The sequence below is a fragment of the Plectropomus leopardus genome, chromosome 12, assembly GCF_026936395.1.
Source record: "Plectropomus leopardus strain MGB_pleo_1.0 chromosome 12, ASM2693639v1, whole genome shotgun sequence".
Lineage (NCBI taxonomy): Eukaryota > Metazoa > Chordata > Actinopteri > Perciformes > Serranidae > Plectropomus > Plectropomus leopardus.
Genome location: NC_142187.1, coordinates 19,068,343 through 19,089,124, shown reverse-complemented (window position 1 = coordinate 19,089,124; position 20,782 = coordinate 19,068,343). Strand labels below are relative to the sequence as shown.

Here is a 20,782-nt window from a genome sequence, read left to right as displayed (position 1 = left end):
TTTAGCTGAATGACAACTTTGTATTTTAGTCACACTTCACATCAGGTCTGACCAGGAGGAACAACAGTGACCAAAACTTTCATATGAGTCTGTGTGACTATTGTTTTAAGATTTGTCTCACTGCTAAGGTACACCAGTGACAATACTTACGATCAATTATAACATTGCAAGTTAGGAAAAGGCACGTTGCAGGAAATCAGTGATGTATTTCAAAGATGTTGCGTGGTTTGAGTGGAAAGTTTGCGATGCGCAATTAGACAGACATCAAGTGTTTCATGACCTATTTTAGTGCACTTCTTTCCTTTGATGCACGGTTCTTGAGTATATATACATATATATGCGTTCCTCTGACCTAGAAAGGAACCTCTATGCAACCTCAAAGCAACCTAGTTATAGGGGCTCACATCTCTCCATCAGTTCTTAATTTGAATAGTTTGTTTTTATTGAGTGTATTCTGCCTTTTACAGTATTATGTGCAAAGAGGGAGTCACCTGCGTAACTTCCCATGTTGCACTGGATCACTGGACATCTTTGTTGTATCAAGGTGTGGTAATGGGAAGACCCAACACATGTTAGTATGTGTGACCTAACACCCAGAATTTTTGCCTGTTATAATGGTTTGTACTGATGATGGTTCTATGATGATGGTTTTATACCTAGATTTTTACATTTATGATTTTTGTGTAGTTATTTTATCAATATATTATTGTATATTACTGGATTGGTTGACTTTATGATCCATGGATACATTCTTGCTTGTTTTCTTTTTTATTTATTGATCTTTAAACTGTGTTTTGTAAGGTTTCCTTGGGTGCTTCGAAAGGTTAAAGGTTAAAGGTTAATTATGATAAATTAAATGCATTACTCATAGTAGCAGTAGCAGTAGCAGTAGTAGTAGACGTAGTCATAGTAATATAAACCTAATTGTGTATTTTGGATATTTCTTTCCACAAGCCTAAAAGAAAACATTTTATGGAAGCAAAATAGCTTAAATCTCTAAATTGACCAATTTGACCATTAATTTCACATTTACATACAACACTGAATAATCACACTAGCTGTTGTTTTTTCTTCCCCTGTTGCATGACTTTTAAACATGAAAATTTTTGATATAACAGTTTAAGTATTTCGAGTTTTTCAACTTCATCTGTTTAATTCTAAACATGTACACACACAAAGAATCAGCACTTCATCTTATTCACGTGTGTGTGTGTGTGTGTGTGTGTGTGTGTGAGTGTGAGTGGGTGTGAGATATTCCCCCACATCTTCCCCTATTTATTCCTTGATCAGGGAAGGTATTTGGGGTTTTCTGTGGATGTGTAATACCTGGTGTGGGCAGATCTCATCTGATCTGAGTGGAAGTTTTTCACTCCGCTGAGCAGTACAAAAGGCAGCTGTGATCAGCTCACTCAACACAATCCTCTCAGACTCCACCTGCAGACATACAAGACAGCAGCTCAGCTCAGAGTGCCAACACAGACGACGAAATGGTGTCAATCAAAGCTACAGTGACAGTGATCGCTCTGCTCACAGTGTGTCTGCTGCTCACAAATGCATCTGCAGGTATGTGCTATGCTTCCTTCATCTTTCTTTTTTTATCTTTAATTTGTTATTTAGTTGCACACAAATCTGGCTAAAACAGACATATTTCTCCTTACTTCTTTTTTACAGTATCTAATTATCTTTTTTTTTTTTCACAGCGAGTTATACATGTTGTCAAACTTACATGACAACCAAATTACCATTCAGTAGAATTAAGGGGTACTCAGTCCAGACCATCACCGAGGTGTGTCACATCAATGCCATCATGTGAGTATTTCAACCACAGCATAAATCACTCAGACACATTATATTGGTGATATGAAGTGAATAATTGCTTATTCTGTTTCATTTTATGTATAGTTTCCACACAAAGAGGGGCAAAGCGTGCACCAATCCTGCTCTCCCCTGGGTCATGGACTATATCAACCGTTTAAGGTGAGATTTTGAGCCAAGAAAATTGGCAACATAACTTTAAAAAATAAAATAATTCTGCAGGCATGGGAGTTATTATTTATAATTACAACTTGGTATATTTTCATTGCAGGAACAAAGCACAACTGGTTCACATCAAGACCTCACTGGCACTGGACTGAAGTTCCTTTGATTTTTGAAAAGAAAATTGGTGGAGCCAAAACTATTTTGTATCTCAACTTTGCCTGTTATCCAGTAACCATTAATGTTTCACAGTTTAATAATTCAGTTAACTCCTGTTTGAAGATGGTTTGCTGCTCATCATTTAAAAAAAAAAAGTCACATAATACAGGCATCAGCTCAGTTGTAAAAGCATTGTAAAATATTATTTTTATATTCTTTGTTTTATAAAATGTTGAATTTGTACATGTTGTTACATATAGCATCATTAAAGTTTTGTAAAAAAAAAAGAAAAAAAAGTGACACCTCTTTTAATGAAAACACACTCCACTGTGTGTGCTGTGTGTTGCTCAAACTGAACTAAAATCACTACACGTGTTTGCTTCCCTGACAGCATAACAGCTTTTATCTTAACTTCCTTGTTTATTTTGTCATCGTGAGAAATTCCAGCTCTGGAGGTTTTGTGTCATGTGATCGAAACATGGCTAATAGTTAAAGACAACATGGTTAAAGTCCTCTGACATCAGCAGGAGGAAGTCATGAGCGCTGTTTATGTGGAGCACGTAGCAGAACAGGTATTTCCAGGTGGACAGAAGTTCCGACATCAGTTGTAATGAAGCGTAATGCTGTGTAATTCACAGGTCAAAGAGCAGTGATTTACTGCAGGAAACTCCTGCCCTAAACACAGGAGTTTGCCCTTTAACTAGGTGGTGTTATAATGATATTGTCCTGCAGCTAATGAAATAATAAAACATGCATAATATTATGATTAATGAATTCTGTTCCCAATAGCTTTGTTTTGTCAAATAAGTAGCTCTTATCTAAGTAAGTGGCATATTAACAGAGATGAGTAGTATTTCAATTAAATGTATTTAAGATACATATTTAATTGCTTTTTTAAAATGCCGTTTTAAAAAAGTAAAAGTATTTTTTAGTTTGTATTTTGCCTGACAGAAAAAGATAAAATGTTATCTGTAACCAAATACTAGGAGCTTGTACTTCTCATAGAAAGTACAAGCTCATTGAAATACATTACATAATATTTTATCCTCAAATTAGATATAATTTTATCGCCACTGTTTAAACTGTAGAAAAATATCCTGAATTTGCAACCTCCCTCCTCAAAGATGTCACGATCTCTCCCAAGATATTCAAACCACTTCAAATCTCTCATGTGAGAAATTAGAAGAGAATTAGATAATACATAATTAGAATTAATTATGGGTTAAGGTCAGAGTCAAACTCATATTCAGACTATTGTGCCCCAAATGTTATTTGTATTTTCAAATAATAATTATGCATAATTTAAATACATTTTCTCATACCAGTATTTTGTATTTGATTTTGATACATTTGATGAGCAAGTATTTGTAATTTATAATACACTTTTTGATGTATATGTGCTCATTTCTGAAAGTAAGTATGCAGAACCAAAGTCAAGTCTACAAAGTGAATACATTTTTAAATCAAAGACAGCCCCCCAAAAATAGATCCAGGATCAGTTAGAATTTCAAAAAGTTTTACTGTGAAAACTGTATAAGACCTGTCCTGGGCTAATGATTACTTTCATTAATGATTAATCTCTTTGTTTGTTTGTTTGTTTGTTTGTTTGTTTGTTTGTTTGTTTGTGCTGTTAATCAGTTACGTATCTTTGTCTATGTCTATAGAATGTCAAGAAAAAGAAAAAGTATTTATTTATTTATTTTTAATCTAACCTACACTCCAAAACCCAAAGACTCTTCATTTACCATAATATAGGAAAAAGAACAATAGCAAATTCTCACATTGAAGCTGGAACCAGCAAATGCTTGACACTTTGACTTGAAAAAATGACTTTTCTTTCAAATGATTAATTAATTTGTCTGTGCAGCTCTAGACCTTTCAAATATTTCATTGTGTGATTTCTATGTAACAGAATGAACGCTTCTCTTGTACATAAAGTCATGTAGAGCGCTCTTCGAGCACTGGGTGGCAGTAGAATTGCTCCGAAGAAGAAATGCTGTGAAATGATGTCTCAGCAACACTTTTGTTAGTTCTGCTGTTTCAGTGCTGTTTGTGAGTAACAGGAAATGTTTTTATCACACAACATTTATAATAGATCACACAATGCCGTGGACTTTTAGCTGCCTCACTGTTTTCCTCTCTTTCTACACCTTAACATTTCACTACTCATAGTTGGTTTTCAAGTTTCTGAAATGTCATTTTTTTAACTTCAAAACTGCTAGAAAATGATTTTGATCTTGATGACTTTTATCGTGAATTTGCTGCAATCACTGGCCAAACAAATAAGTGTTTTGGGGTTTTTTTTAGTGTTGCATGAATCCATCCCAAATGACAGTCTGGAGCTGCGCTCACAGCCACTATTACATCACCTCCACTGTTCTGCACCACTGTACAGAGTGCTTTTCTATGAATAATACAGAGAGACTGGGGAGAGAGGGACATGGACATGGGTTACTAAATGACAGAGAAGGTACATACCGGTAGAAAAGAGTGATGGAGACTATGAAAAGATGGAGCTGGAGTGAAACTACACTGAATGACTTGCATGTAGAATTAACACCGTAAATAATCACATCAGACATTAATTCATGGATTTTACTTTATTAAATTAATCAGTGAATCACACTTTCCTAAACACACTTCTACATAAATCAACTGTGTGTTTACATCATGAATTACAAATACAGGACACAGTGTCAGAGACTGGTTACAGATGGACACAATGAGAAATGGCAGCAGCATGGCCGGTCCCAGACTGTCTGAAGGAAGACAAGGTTATAGACTTGTGTTTTCCCATGAGGCAGTGGGCTGCTTTGATATAGAAAGAAAATAACATATTGCACTCTGAGATCGGCAGACAGGTCTTCTATCATGGCACACACACAAACGGAGGCAGGCAGGAAACCAGACAGTCTCTCATGAAGCTCAAACACAGATAATGAGACATCCTCAGTCAGGGAGGTGAAAACAATCTTCTCTCTGCATTTCAAAATTGAATATATCCTGGCACACTTGCAGCACAACCAGGAAGAACATTAGAATAAATCTGCTAAAAACGAGATAATAATTTTACTGCCGCTATAATCTTTCCACCTTTTTTTTGTCCCCTCTTGTCCTCCCTCTCTTTGTCACTCGCTCACTATTGCCAGCGCCGGTAACACAGAGTTAACTGAGCTCGGTGTATAATTAGACAAACAAAAAAGAGAGGGATGAAACATCTAAAGGAGAAGAGACTCCAAATGATTACACATTCACTCCGCTTCCTTCCCCCTTGCTGCACACATAACCACCAATTAGAGGAGAGGAGAGGAGGATGAGGACAAGCAAGCCGCCAGAAGTCTATTTGTGTCTCTATCTCTCTCTCTCTCCTTCTCTCTTCCCCTGAAGACTATCCAGTGCCGGGGAGGGAGGAAGAGAGGAGAAAATAGAAGTGAAAAACAAGAAGTATATAAATAAAGAAATCAGAGTGTTTCACATCCGGTCGGCTGATTGGCTGAGACGCGAGTCAGGCAGATCTGGGCCACAGTTGCACTCATTGTTCAGTGAGCTTTTCTACACAGTCCAACCCAGCGACAGCAATGAATGTTGATTGTGACCTTTGGTCTTTGGGTACAGTGGAAACAGAGTGTCACTTTTGTGCATGTGTGTCTGGACTTTGCATGCGCCCACTTTGCCCTTTTGTTCTTCTTTTTTTTTTTTTGCTCATTCCCGCCGTCGTCAGAGCAGGCCTCGGGGCACAGTCAACGGTCGATGGTTTTTATGTGATCCATACCAAAACTCACCGACAGCGTTGAATGTTCACCGAGGCGAGCAGGAGTGTGACTGTGAGCTGAGCTGACAAGACGAGGCAGGGCGTAGAGGAGGGAGGACAGACAGTCAGACGAGCGGGGGACGGGAACAGAGCCGGGGACGTCGCTCAAACCCCAGAGGTCAGGTCGCTCAGCACAGGGACATAATGACACAGGACAGTGGCAGAATGAGTCCACTGTCCACAGGGCAAACATGGTTCTGGTTATGTTATACATGATCACGCTGTGCGTTTAAGCCTGAACATAAACTGAGAGGATCTGCTTTAGTGAACTACCGGCACCTCATTAATCAGAGGAGCTCTGAAGTCTTTGATCTTCACTTCGAAATTGGCCGTAACGGCATCTGAAACACAGATCAAGAGGAAGTTGTTAGATGTGGCACCGTATGTTTGTCTTTAAAGGGTCAATTCGCCTAAAATTGCAGAAATAACAACTTTTGGTTACATTTATGCTGATTTTCAGATATTTGATTGGAGATTTCTTTGTCACCCTAATATAACAGATGTGAGAGGAACAGCATTAAGGAAATGACATTTGAAATATTCAACAACAAATCTGTAATAAATGGATGCGGGGCAAGGGTAAAGTAAACCACAGACCAATCCAACTCCGATGTTCAAAGGAACGATACAGGAGCTAATCTTATAACTCATCTGCCTCTGCCAGATTCACGGGTACTGAGTTGCTTGTGGACTGAACTCATTTTATCCCTATTTATTCATTGTTTTTAATGTGTTGTCATTGGGTTTTTTTTTTGTATTTTAAATGTTTTTGTCGTATTTTAATGTTTTGTTGAACTGTAATGTATTAGGCTGCTATGACAACTTACTATCCTTCTGTGGATTAATAAAAGAATCTATCTATCTATCTATCTATCTATCTATCTGTTTAAGTTTTAAAATTGGTAAAACACATTTTACTTATAAATAAGTTGGGCTTTTTTTTATGTGGAGGGCATTAAAGTAATAGAAAAAGAATGCTGAATCCGAGAATGCTGAATATAGGGTACTGATGAGGAGAGTAGAAACGTAAAAGCTCCCTGAGTAAGCTAATGTATATAGTTGAGTTTTTTACAGAGTGTACAAAGGACACGTGTAAGAAAGCCAACCACGAAAAATTATAAACAGCTTTAGGTGGAAGTACACATAGGCATGTGGGTTGTATAGTAGGGCTGCAATTTATGATTGCTTTCATTATTGATTAATCTGGTGTTAATTTTCATGATTAATCGCTATATCAAGTACTCTGTTCAATGTCAAAAAAATCTGAAAAATGTTCGGCACAATTTTCCAGAGCTCAACAGTCCAAAGACTCTCCATTTAGCATCATAAATTACAAAGAACGGCAGCAAATTGTCAAATTTAAATAGTTGGAACCAGCAAATGTTTGAAACTTCTGCTTGAAAAATGACTAAAATGATGAATAAATTATCAAAATAGTTGGTGATTAATTTTCTTTCAATCAGCTAATCGACTAATCATTGCAGCTCTATTGTATACATACCGATATGCGGGTAAATATATATGAGTGTTCAACATGTACACAAGTAAAGAGTATACACAGGTATATAATGCTGGAAGTGAAGACGGAGAAATGAGAGACGTGGCCCACAGCAATCGTGGCTCTTCTATTTGTCTGAGGACATGAATCAAAAATGGAAAATTGTTTTATGTTACAACATCTTAAGTATTTTGTACACTCTATAGTATTGCCCTTTCCAAATAAAGTTAAGATTACAAGAGAAATAAACAAAATATTTTTTAACTAAATAGCTGGTTATCGATATTGTTAAAATATTTTAGGGATAAATATTAGTGCTTTTACAAAATATTCCCACCAGCAATGTGGATATAATGACTAGATGGGTAAAGGTGAATAATAGAGCAACTACCCAATTCTGTTAAGTTCAGAAAATTACATCATTTTACTAAAATATAGCTTTTAAAACCAGGAAAAGACAACACTTATTATATTATGATATATCAAAAATCTAAGACAATATCTAATCCCATATCACAGAATTGATATAATATCAATATATTGCCCAGCCCTAACCAAGGGTGTAGGCTTAGTTATGACATTGGAGGGGGGGATGGGGACACATGAAAAGGAGTGTTGTGTCTTCCACCTGAGAATTTTTGATTTTTTAATTTTTGATTTGATTTTGAGCATCAAACATTTAATTTCCTGCATTCTAGTGTATTTTTATGCACAAATTCATGCATTTTGTACACTTATTGGGGAAAAATTTACACGTACTACATTTTGAGGGAGATGTGTCATCTGCGTGCCCCCTGAAATCTACACCTACGTCCCAAACAAAGTCCCAGCTACTCTAAACAATCCAATCATATCTATTGTTTTGGGCCGAAGAAAGGCAAATGGACAAATTAAACCAAAACTATTTGCATACATAGATAACACTACAATTAAGTGAGAAAATGCTTTTGTAATCTGGGTGAACTGACCCTTAAAAGACTTTATATATATATATATGATTTTTTTAAAATAAATGAAATGAAAGAAAATACACATATGTATTTCAAAACAAACAAAACAAAACAAAAACCCTCTTTGGTTTGCTCAGAACAATATTAGTGAAATATCCCCGAGCCTGCCACGGTTCTTATGGACATCTAGTCCTGAGAACAATGCAGCGATGTCCCACTGTGCAGCCAAGCTTTTCAGACCCCAGCCATCACCCGACCACAGGCTGAGAGCTCCCATTGTCAGGAGCAGCCCATAGCTGGGGAACAACTCCCGACAGTGTCACTGCGCTGCTGCGCAGACCGGGGGCTGACGTCAGGATGGTAAACGCTGATCTATGGTCATTCATCGCACCGTTTCATCGGCTTAGGGTGCTGATGTCATTGGCCCGGCTAGACCTGCATCCATTACTCTGCTGAGGGAGGCAGACGTCAGGCTAGCATGATCACACACTGGCTACAATGGATGAGTAATGCATCACGCTACGGCAGCTATAATTCAGAAGGTCATGAAATAGACAGTTTGGTTTTTGTCTGGGTGTCTGAATTATTGCCTCTGCATTCTTTCATGGCGTGCTCTACTTAATGAATATGTAAAAATGTACAAATTCATTTGTACGATCGTAGAAGAGAATTATGCAGTCAAGCAATGTCCTATAATGTGGTATTAAATTTACAGCCGCTGAGTAAAAATCATGAAACACTGGTTTTTAGACCCTTTTCTGCTTTTTTTTCTCAGCTATCTGAACGGCAGCATGTGAACTAGAAGTCTCTTCTCTCTCAGGGTGAAGCAGCTCAGATAAGAGACTAAATTCATAAGCCATATTACATCTCCCCTACTCTATCACTCACACACACACACACCTCACCCCACAATGAGCCCTAAAACGAAAAATAGGCGGAGGGGTCGAGGGAGCGGAGAAAAGGGGGGCTTTGCCATGGCAACCCCAGTGTCAGCTAGCCATTTCTTCTTAATCCCCCCCAGTTCAATGTCGCGCCCTCTGAGGGACCCCCTCTCTACAGCTGAATATTTCTTTTGTGTTGAGAGACTCTGTATGTGTGTGTGTATGTGGGGGTGGGTGTGTGTGGGTGTGGGTGAGGGAGGGAGGGGTCACGGAGGGGGGAGGGATTGAGGTTAGAGGGGGAGAGATCATAGCTAACCCAGCTTAAATGGGGGGCCAAGCTGCAGGCCACAGAGTCTCAACATTACACCGGGGTACAAACCAGAGATCAGATCACACACAGACACATACACACGCACACATGCATATACACATTTAAACACTATATTGATGGAGGGAGATAATCTTCTGAAATGGCAGATAATTACATCATATGGCAAACAGCCGGGCCTCTCCTCTCCAAGCCGACACCGACAAACTCTGCTGCACTTTTTTTTTTTTTTTTCATACCATGAAACTCTCATGGTCTCTCGCTCTTGCCTGAGCAGGCCACTCTACATTACCGACAAAAGCGGTTTTGGAGGAGTGGGTGGGGAGAGGCGTCAGCTGCTAGACAAAATTAAAAGGCCTCTATTTGTTCCCGACAATAAACGTCCCCATCTTTGGAGCTCCTCCACAGCTGCAGCCAGATAGGCTTTCATTTCTAGCTGCAGACTAATAGAGAGCAATGTCTCCTTCCTCTACTGTAAGCCGATTTAGTGCGCGGGATAAAAAATTCGGAGAGCTTTATAGTCATCTTTCTGTGATGCCTCTCCACCGAAAGAGGACAAAAGAATGTGACACATGGAGGATATTCAGTAATGGAGAAACTGAGGGTTCTATGAAGCTGTTTTAATAATGATGTGCAGTATACCTGATGGGAATCATCTTCATGAAGGCAGAAGCAGCAGGAATGTGAACACCTACAGAAAAAAAGACAAAAGCAGATGTAAACAAAACACAGTTAGATGAAAAAAACAGGGGGGGCACCAAATTACAGCTGAATATTTGTCCTTTTAAAAGGCCCAGACACACCAAACCGACATCAAAGAACTAGTGGCAACGGAGGCAGACTGTTGTGTGGCCTCAGGCCGCCTGAGTCTCCACCAAAAGGTGGCATTTGAACACACCGCAAAGACTACAGTTGACGGCCAAACAGGGTGTACGTTCTGAACCTGCCTGAGAGGAAAACACTCTCCATACTAGCACACAGCAGTACTCTGTACTTGTCATGAAAAAAATGGAAACCAGGAGACTGAAGGGGCGGATTCAAGACGCTAGTTAGCCAGTTAACACACTAACAATACAACCCAACGTTGAAAGACCAAGGCATATTTACTGTGCGCTTGTAAATAATAACACAAACAATTCAGAGCCGTTTCTGCTAAAGAGCTCAATGACTTAAAAAACAGTTTTATCGAACATGACACATTTGTTTCAATCTAACTTCCGTTTCTCTTCTCGTGCACAGAGCTGAACTGCCAATCAGAGTGGTTTCACTCACCACCAGCTCCGTCATCTCTAACGCAGATTCAACATGCTGAATTGGCTGGAAAAAAAGCAGCCAAGGACCAACATATATTATTATATACTGCAAGTTATTTACCATTTTCCAACTGTACATTATGTCACCAAAGGAAAACTTTGTTAACATCTGTTTTATCTCATAAGATAAAGTTTTCAGTCTGTTCGTTCCACTTTTATCATTTTTACTGCAGCACATTGCATCTAGTGCACTGAAAAAGCAGTTGGTTTATTATCATTATTATTATTATTACCATATTTGTATGAATAATAATTTATGTAATTTTTTTTTTTAAAAATCGATTCTTGCTGTCAATGTAGCAATACGATATTGACATGCAAAAATATCCCGATATTATGCTGTATCAGTTTTCACCCTACTCCTATAGTGTAAAATAAAAAAACAAGTTATATTAGTATGCAATTCCTTAACACTCCATACGGACAAGTTTTTAACTAGCCTAAATACTTCAACAGTTAGTTTCCTGAAATTGGCTTTGGTGTGCCACCCCGCGATTTTCTGTGGTGCCGTCTGCCTGTCCCTAAAAAATGTTTGGGTGCGCCCGTGTTGGAGATTGATAAATATGTTGTACAGAAACAAAGAAAAATGCTTTTCTGGGAATCTGACCATCTTTTTAATTAACTTACATTTAATCTGATTTGCAGTCGAAAGTTTCCCAATCAACAGACAATTAATGTCTAGTGCATCCTCCGGAAATCCCAAAACGCATTTCCCCTGGGGCTGAGCGATGGTGCAGGAAGTGCCAGTGGTGTGTCTCTGGGTGGTCTGATGTGGCCGTGGGCGAGACTTTAATGTAGCTACATGTCCACTGTATACTGTACATTCACCAGTAATGACTAACAGACCCGCAGTCTGCCTGTAGGGGCCTTACACGCCATGCCTACACATGCATATGCTCCACTTTAATGGCAGCCTTCAGACTTTATTTGAAGTGTGCTATAGTGTTCAGGAAAAAAAAAAACTGAGCCCGGATTTTTCATAAGGGAGGAAAAACACGACTCGGAGGACCTACAGTGCCCTAAGGCTAATATTTGACCCTGGTGGGTTCATTATATAAAGTGGCCATTTAAATCTTTGGATAATTACAGTTTGGCTGCTTTGTGGTGGTTCTTTTTAAAGCATATATGGATCTCAGCTTGCCAAACATCTGGCTGGGATATTATATGTGACACAGGCTGCAGACATAATTCTAAAAATGTATATTGTCAGGCAAACTAGGCCAAACAACGTAACTTAATTTGAAGGTCTGTGCAGCTTTTACCAAATGTATTCTCTCCTCCTGTGAAGCTGAACTTGGACATCTAAACTACTAGTTAACAAACATTATGAAAGTGTGAAAGTGCTCCATGCCAGTCCAGTCTATCAGAGAGCAAAGGGCACATTGTAACACAAGGTGCAGAGTCTGTTCAACAAGTGCGAAGACATAAACCAAAAACAAAAGGCACAGAGTTAGTGCCTTGGGACTGATTGGCAGGTTGGGGTCGTTGGGTGACCCTTGACCTTTTTAACCCCAAGGAATGTTGTCGTGCTGGTGCGCGTATTGTTCCAGCCTCCCAGAGGAGCCCCAGCCGTGTATCAGATGAATGTGAACGCTGAATGTTCCTGAGGGCTTCTCCTTTCGCCCCACTAAAAAAACCCTCCTTTTTCTTCCCCTAATCCTTTCTTTTCTGCTCTTCATCCTCAGACTTTAACAAACAAAAGGTATCAACAGGTCTGAGAGTGGGCTGTTGTTGTCGGTCTGAAGTGCACATGCATGCAGAGAGGCCGCGCTGTAACGTTGGTGCCAGGCTGACTCTCCTCACTGACCTAAATGACCAGCAAAGATGCAGTAAAAGGCGTCTAAAAGGGGAAAAAAAAACGTCTTTACCCTATCGCTCATCAAATAAATTGCTGTTTTTATTGGTCCACTGTCCAGATCTAAGAGATCTGAGAGTATCTTCAGGCAGTCTGTGAGTCTGGCTCTGGAGGAAGTCACCAGCAGTAGAAGGAGACTGACAGATGAGAGGGCCAGACAGACAATTACTGGCCAGGTATGTCCTTTATATCCACCTAGGGCTGGTCAGAGGAAATGGAGGAATTTATGATGTCATAAAAAAGTGCCAGAAGAGAGGTGCCTGAGAACAGGTTGTCTCTGGAGCCGGAGCCATAAAAGACACCCGCGGCTACCACTCCCTCCCCCTGACCACCACCCGAGAGGATAACACTAGACTGAGCGCCGGCGGGTCAGAGCTGCCAGAGATGTACTGTGTGTATATTTCGACCTCATCTGTAAACAAGTCATAATGTGGCAACATTTTGTAAACAATACAAATGTTTCACTGAATAATGAATCCTTGGCAAAACTAGGGATGGCGAGTTACAAAATACTTTTGTACAAGTACCATTTAGACAAAATTTTTAATATTTTCATCTTATGGTACTTTAATTTTGTCCTCAACAACACTTCAACTGAAAATATTTAGATTTTTTCTTTCACATTTTTGTAAAAACAATTTCAGATTTTCACATGCAAAATACACGATGAGCTCATATATATTGTGCATGTGTTAAAATCTCCAACAATAAATGTATCAAGTGATTAGGGCTGCGACTAAAAATTATTTTCATTATCAGTTAGTCTGCAGTATATTTTCATTATGAATCAATTCATCGTTTAGTCTATAAAATGTCAAAAAATTGTGATAAATTCGAATTACAATTTCCCAGAGCCAAAAAGTGACATCTTATATTTGCTTTTTTGGTCCAAAACCCAAACACTCTTCATTAATTGTCATAAATGTAAAATAAAAGCAGCAAATTCTCACTAGTAAGAAGCTGGAACCAACAAATGTGTAACATTTTGGCTTGACAAATTACAAACTTGATTAATTTTCTTTTGATCGACATATCAATTCATCAGCTAATCCTTGCAGCTCTACAACTAATTCATGCTGACGTATTACCACTATTGCAAACGTAAAGGATGTGAATGCTATTAAAATCTCTATTTTTCTTCACAAATACAGAAAGGAACCTTAAACGCCATGTGAAAAATAATCTTTTAGCCCAGCTGACAAAACTGGGCAGCTTTGGGATCATTTACATCATTAAAAGCTTCTTTTATGCGTCTCCCCCTGAATTTCTAGCCCACTCTATACAGTTTAAACCACAACAAAAAACAAACTTAACAGAGGAAACATCTCCAACAAGAGAAGCACCATCTGTCGACTCACACTAAGCAGGTGTAGGGAAGAGAAAGCCTAAAAACGTTCTAAAGGATACCCCTTCCTCTTTGCACACACATCTATGTACACACACACACACACACACACACACACACACACACACACACACACACACACACACTACAAAAGATAGAGACACACTCTCAGTCTCAGTGTTTGTTGAGAAAAAAAAGGAAGAGAGAAGGTGGTTATTTGCTCTACAACCTCACTAAGGAGGTTTCCCATTGTAAAAAGGAGTGGCTGCACAGCCCCGTTTCCTTTCATCCCTCTCCTTGAGGCACGCTGCCTTTGTCTTACAGAGGACAGAACAACCGGCCTCCCGGCCACGCTACACTGGTCAAATACCTGGGAACCACCACAGGCCGGGTGGGAAAAACAACAAGAGGAGGAGGAGGAAGAGAAAGAGGAGTTTGGGGGTAAGGTGTGAGTGTTAATCTGAGGAAGACTGACCGACCAGCTCAGAAAAAAAAGCGCCTTTAAATAAAACCAGTTATTAAATCTCAAAAGGAAAAAGGAGGGAGTTGAACTATGAACACCTGGTGCCGAACTTCAAAAAGATGTTGTTGACACCGAAGAAAAATGTTGCATACAATTTTTTAAATCATTACCACCTGTTTTGACTTTTCTTCCCCCTTTTTTTATTAAAGGTAGCAACTGTATGTGTGCAATTAAGGACTCGGAGGTTAAGGAAGGCAAGTCTAATGTGTGTTTTTTTTCTCCTTTTTTTCCTCCTTCCAATTCTGCACTTTCATGCCAGCTCAGCAGAATGAAGGCAGTTCCTGTATACGAGGCACTGTATAGGGGTGAAGTGAGTTTAAGTCCTCCCTAAACCCGACCACAGCCGGCTGAATGTAAAGCTTTACGTCCCAGTCCACACGGACTGCCTCTGCAACCAGACCTCACTGTCACATCTCATAAAGCAGAGCTCAAGCAGTGGGGTTGTGTTTAAAGCCAGGGGTAAAGATGAGGCAAAATAAGGACAAATAAGGAGGAAAATAAGAATGCACCCATTCAGGAAACTGTAGAGAAAAGAGTGAAAAGCTTTCGACAAAAGCTCTTTAGCTGAAACTCCGATGGCATGTCTCCAGTACTCTGAATACAAAAATATACTTTCGGGACAAATTGCAGCAGGAAACATAAGAAAGTGAAAAAGCCATTGAGGGATTTTTAAGACCATAATCCTCTCTTCTTATTTCTAGTTTTTGCGGAGCTGTTTGAGAGGGAAGCGAGAGGACCCACAAGTTTATTTTCAAATAGTCCACAAAGAATGCCTGTCATTTCCTGGCGTTCCCCACTTCCATATGAAAGCCCCCTTTCCTTTAGGAACAATGGGAAAGATTCCAAAATTTCCATGGGGAGTTTCTTGCGTGGTGGGACAATGGAGAGCATGTTGTGACAGAATTGAGATGGGCTGTTTTCTCCCAGCTGTGACAAGATCGGGACTAATGCGGGTTTTTTTGTCTTACAGCTACCACACGTCATGATTAAAAGCGGGCTGTACAACAGCTGTAACGTCTCATAAATGAGCCGAGAGTGAGGACCAATGGCCGACCTCAGCGTGTCTTTGACATATCTCTAGGGAAAAATCTTAGTGTGAACTAGGGGTGCAACGATATACTGGTTTTGTGGTATACTGTGATATGAACGTTGACAATTATCATACCGTGTATATTTGCTTATCTATGATATTTAAAAAAGAAATGCAACCTTTATTTTAATTATCTTCAAAAGGGAGATTTTTTACTCATACTTCCATTCAAAAATGTTTTCAAGTCTTAATTTTAAGTGATTTGAACATTTGTTAAACCAGAACTGAACATTCTGTTTTCATCTCTTTAATGCTCATTCTTGCTGATAATAATTTGGTAATTCCATGATACTGTGAAACCGTGATATTTTCTGAGACTTTATGGTTGTCGTACTGTGACGATCTCATAGAGTTGCAACCCGAGTGTGAACTTCAAGATAAAAGGAGCTCCTGAAGCATCAAACAGTTTGGACAAGTGTTGGACTTTATGAAGCATAGAGGAGAGAGATAAAATCAAGATGTTCTGAAGGCTTTTAACCAGCTTGCCTTGTAATCTGTGTTTTACGATCTAGAGATGTACCTGTAACACACACTCATCTACACACAGTCACACACAAGCCTCAAGAGTTTCTTAATTAACCAAAAGATCGCGTTTGATCCCAAAATGGAAAGAGTTCAAATGTCATTTGTGTTCCTGAAAGGGCCAATGGACTCTTGAAAGCCACCTGGCTTGACCTGAGCAGACCCGCGCCTTTGGCTAGACAAGAGGTCAGAGGTCATCCACTCAACTATATAGGCAGTATGTCGAGATGCCTGAGGCAGAGTGCAGGGGTCTCCACCACCTAACCTTTCCATTTACCCAACACTGCAACCGCACACCCGAGGGAAGCACGAACACGCACATATGGACACGCAGGTTCCTGCTGCTATAAACTCACTCACCCCTTGACTTCATTTACCTGTGATGCATGAAGCAAAGACCTCCGCCAGAAAATTTTGAACAACTAACACTTGATTTCCTACAATTTTTATGCAACGGCTTGTGCCATTCCTGCATCAATTCATCATGTAAATGTTTAATTTTGTCAAAATAAATGTCTGCTACTTTCATGTTTTTACAAGCAAAAACAAATGCACAAATGCACATGTTCTAAATATCAAGAGTGCCTTATCTTGTTTTCCCCCCAAAAAATCTCCACCTGCAATAAAGTCTGAGCTTGAAAAATCAACAACACAAGCATTACCTCACTCTTTTGTAAATTTAGTTCATTATCCACAGGGCATGTGTGCTTTTTTATGTCTTCCAGATGACTCAGAAATAATGAATTTAAAAGTTTGCATATTGTATTTTAATGACTGAAAATAGGGGGAAGCAAGTATGTTAGCTTTTTTTCCCTTCCTCCTCATTTGTGTGTTCAGTGTTTGATAGCAGCAGGGAAGGAGCTGGGTGTCTGCTGAAAGTCATGTGATAGTAGGAGATGGGACTCCCTGATGCTAACATTACATTTTAACTGACTGACAAAAACAATAGGGGCATTATTTTTTTAACTGGAATTGTTCTAAGAGACGAAGATGATGTGGAGGTGACGTGCGGTCGAGAACCTCTCCAACCGTGATAGCAGGTTGCCTCTGGACGTAATTGCAGGTTGGTGAAGCTCGTCACGTGTGATGATGAGCCACACAGGAATGATGATCATAGTTCCAGCAAGAGATAAGATAAGCCAACACGCAACCACCCCTCCACCAGCACAACAGGAGCAGGAAGACCGTGGCTTTGCTCCATTCACTCAGCTGAGAGCAGCTCAAAACTGAATTAAAGCCCTACAACAGATATGCACTCGGACTGCTCAGTGCTGTGAGGGAGCAGGAGGATGCTGCTTTTCCTCTTCACGAGGGACAAAGTGAATTATATGTACACTCAGCCCTGAGAGGGACGGAAGTGAGGCTGTCATCAGCACCTATTATACACTGTACATTTCTCATAGGGATGCACAATATTGGATTTTTTGCCAACATATATCAAGTCGTTAGGCCAATAACTGATGTCGATATAGCCACTTTTTTCCGCACCTAAATTTACTTATTTCCTCTTCTGTAGTGGAAATAACATCATATAATGCATACACTTATTGTGATAATCCACCAGCAGATGGAGACATGAAATACAAAGTGTATGTAATATTCATTCATTGTGCAAAATAAGGAAATTACTTAGGGTTGTTGTTCTATACATGCTCACTTTGTCAATACAAAAAGAAAAATATCAGTTTGTGATCTCAGCAGAAATCAGCATGCTGGCCGATTTGGATATTTAATTTTAAAGCCAATATCTGCTGATACGAATGACGTGCTGATATTATTGTGCATCTCTAACTCCTCAGGCAACATAAGACAGAACACTAGAAAATTAAAGTACAGGCAGTTAAATGTCAGCATCATAGGTAAATGTTTGTTCTCCAATAAAAAGCCATGCATTTTTCATTAAAGCAAGCTGTGTACAATCCATAGCCAGTAAAATGTAGTGCTGCACTAAGCGTCTAGACCCTCCATAATCTAAATGGCAGAAGAATTTATGGAAGCTGCCTCATTAACCTTAAGGCATATTAGTGCTTGGCACTGCACGCTGGGAGACTGAGCACGGCAAAGTCTCCTTAAAGAAAGATGGTCTCAGCTGCATTAAATTACCTGGGGGGTCAAAGCTGAGTAGAGCCAAAACTGTAGCGCTCGTGCTGTTTATTTGGTCAGTGCATCCTCTCTGAGTGCCCACCCTGAAAATGGCAGTCTGGCTGTTTTTTGCCATGTGCTTGAGGCCCAAATTCCGGGAGGAAGTCAGATGCGCACAGACTGTTTCCGAGAATTCAGGATGCGCAAAAACCACGCAAGTAGTCTAGTGCACTATTCCAATTTCTGTCTGCATTAAAAAACATAAGTCATGCGTCCATGTTGCACTGAGTCTCATCACGAGACATTTTAATTACACTAGTTTGTTTTTTAGTGCATTTTCTGGCCACGTTACGCACCCGACGGATCTCATCATGAGTCACGGCTTGGCGAGAGACGGCTGGCGGCAGTGAATGATCGCTGTCTGCTTTCTGTTCTTCAGGTGTCTCACTCGGATTCTTTGGGGCAGGAGGTTTGCTGTTAATGTCGATACAATGACAGATGGTCCACACAATGCCGGTGCGCATTGTTCAGCTGAAAAATAATAGCCACCATTTATCAGTGTTCGCCGACTTTCAGGCCCGATAGGAACAGCAGAGTGAAATGAATCAAAGTTATATTGTTTGGGAGGCTCCCACCAGGATTCCTGTGGGCCGCACTGGCTCTTTAAACATAGCGTTAAAACTTTCCAAGCGGCGGAAACAAGCATTTATCTGTACACTGTGTACCATCGATGCGTCTCGCGGCGCTGTGTAAAAGTTGAAGTGTGCAGAAAAAGGCTGCAATCGGAATTTTTCCTCGAGTCGCACGGATGCTCTTATGAAATGACCGATGAAAGACACGCTTTTCTGTCCGCTGGCATGTTTCACATGCGCTCATTTTAGAGACGCCTCATTACTGCTGAGCGCCAACCCAACACACACTGTCACAGTTTCACATTCATTCAATGTGCATAAGCAGAATATTCACACTTTCTACGATTAATTAACAGAGTTAATAAAAAAAAGCACAATTTACTCTAAAGTTTGCACAGATTCTGGATTTAACAAAAGCAACACTAGTTTTAGGTTATGCATTTTACGTGATGGCATACTTACAACATTTCCTGCTAGTGAACCAGCAGGATTCACTGTCCTGCCGATGCGATTTCTTCAAGTCTGCTACTATTTTTCTCTCGCATCACTTCCGTCCGAGCCCAACTCTCCACCGACTGAGCGTCTGCCTCTCTGATCCACAGATTACGTCTGTTTGAGATGCAGGAGGGAGGGCATCCGGTTTACAGGGATCACCGGGAGGACCAGGATTGGCTCAGAGGAGATAGCTTGATAAAATGCGCGCATGCCATTGGACGGCGAGGGCACGCGGGGAGAAAGAGGGGGTGACTGTCGTGTATTATTCAGGAGAAACCGGGTGGGGAGTGGAAGAGGAGGATACTCGGGGGCAAAGCGGCATATGCAGACAATACCCTGTGTCTCAGAAATTTCATTGGTGGGTTTATCCACCATGGTTTATGGCTTCCAATAATGTCCTCATGTGGACTAACAGGCAAATTGGAGCACTTATGTTAACCCCAGAGTGTCTGTGGTAGCTATTAGTGTTTATAATGACCTCAGAGTTCTTAATATAGGCTCTGGGATCACTATAATAACCCCATAACGGCAATTTCATGTAGGAAAAAATGATGTGACAGAGAAAACTATAAGATTTACACCATGACAGCTTTGTCCTATTTCAAGATAAAATATGCCGGACTAACCAGATGGAAGGGAACAACTATAAATAAATCAATTATTTTGCAACATCAAACCTCAAGAAAGTCTGTGCGCGCATGTGACTTGTATGTAGGCTACGAGACAGCTGGAACTGCAGAATTTTCCACACAGGAGTAGGGGAGGAAATGGTGCATGGATAATTCTCTCTTCAGATCCTCTGGTACTCGCGCCGAGAGTACTCAGCTGAATCAATACTGCTCAAAGCTTTCTCATGTTCCCCTTCTCACATCAGTGCTACTATTGGGAGGCAGCGGAGTCCAGGGGAAAGTCCATTTTAGGGCGTTTTCTAGAGATGATTATTTGAATTTTTTTGTTTTAAATGCCACCACTCCTTCTATAGAGGGATGATTATAATGCTAAATCACCCCTTGACCCACAGGCCTCCTGCATACGCACAGATTCACATCCATAATACAGACTACGAGTTGTTAACCTGCATACTGAGCCGGTGTGTGAGCAGACAGAGAAATCCTAATAACCACAGCGGGGGCTCTTCTCTGACCGGTAGCCATGGTGATTGAACACATTTCTCCACACAGCAAGAAAGGCAGTCTGTCTGTGCTGCACCACACAGGCCTTTATTAGGCCCAGACCCCTCGGACTGGAAGGAAGGAAGCACCAAGTGGAGGATCACACCCATTTCTTTGTGACTCTACAATTTTACGACAGTCAAGAGGCC

At 40.2% G+C, this 20,782-nt stretch overlaps 1 protein-coding gene and 1 long non-coding RNA gene across 2 annotated transcripts; one reads left to right on the top strand and one right to left on the bottom strand.

The window, feature by feature from the left end:
- Nucleotides 1-1,355: 1,355 nt before the first annotated feature.
- On the top strand, nt 1,356-2,504 carry ccl20a.3 (chemokine (C-C motif) ligand 20a, duplicate 3). Its single transcript, XM_042498428.2, has 4 exons — nt 1,356-1,563; nt 1,701-1,809; nt 1,903-1,977; nt 2,087-2,504. The coding sequence occupies exons 1-4, from the start codon at nt 1,488-1,490 to the stop codon at nt 2,133-2,135; spliced, it is 309 nt and encodes a 102-aa protein (XP_042354362.1). The 5' UTR covers nt 1,356-1,487; the 3' UTR covers nt 2,136-2,504.
- Nucleotides 2,505-4,721: 2,217 nt separating this feature from the next.
- Nucleotides 4,722-19,564, bottom strand: LOC148188087 (uncharacterized). The gene is made up of 3 exons (XR_015778200.1): nt 19,429-19,564; nt 10,247-10,295; nt 4,722-6,288 (listed from the first exon to the last, which is right to left on the bottom strand). It is a non-coding gene; the product is annotated as an uncharacterized LOC148188087 (long non-coding RNA).
- Nucleotides 19,565-20,782: the final 1,218 nt, after the last annotated feature.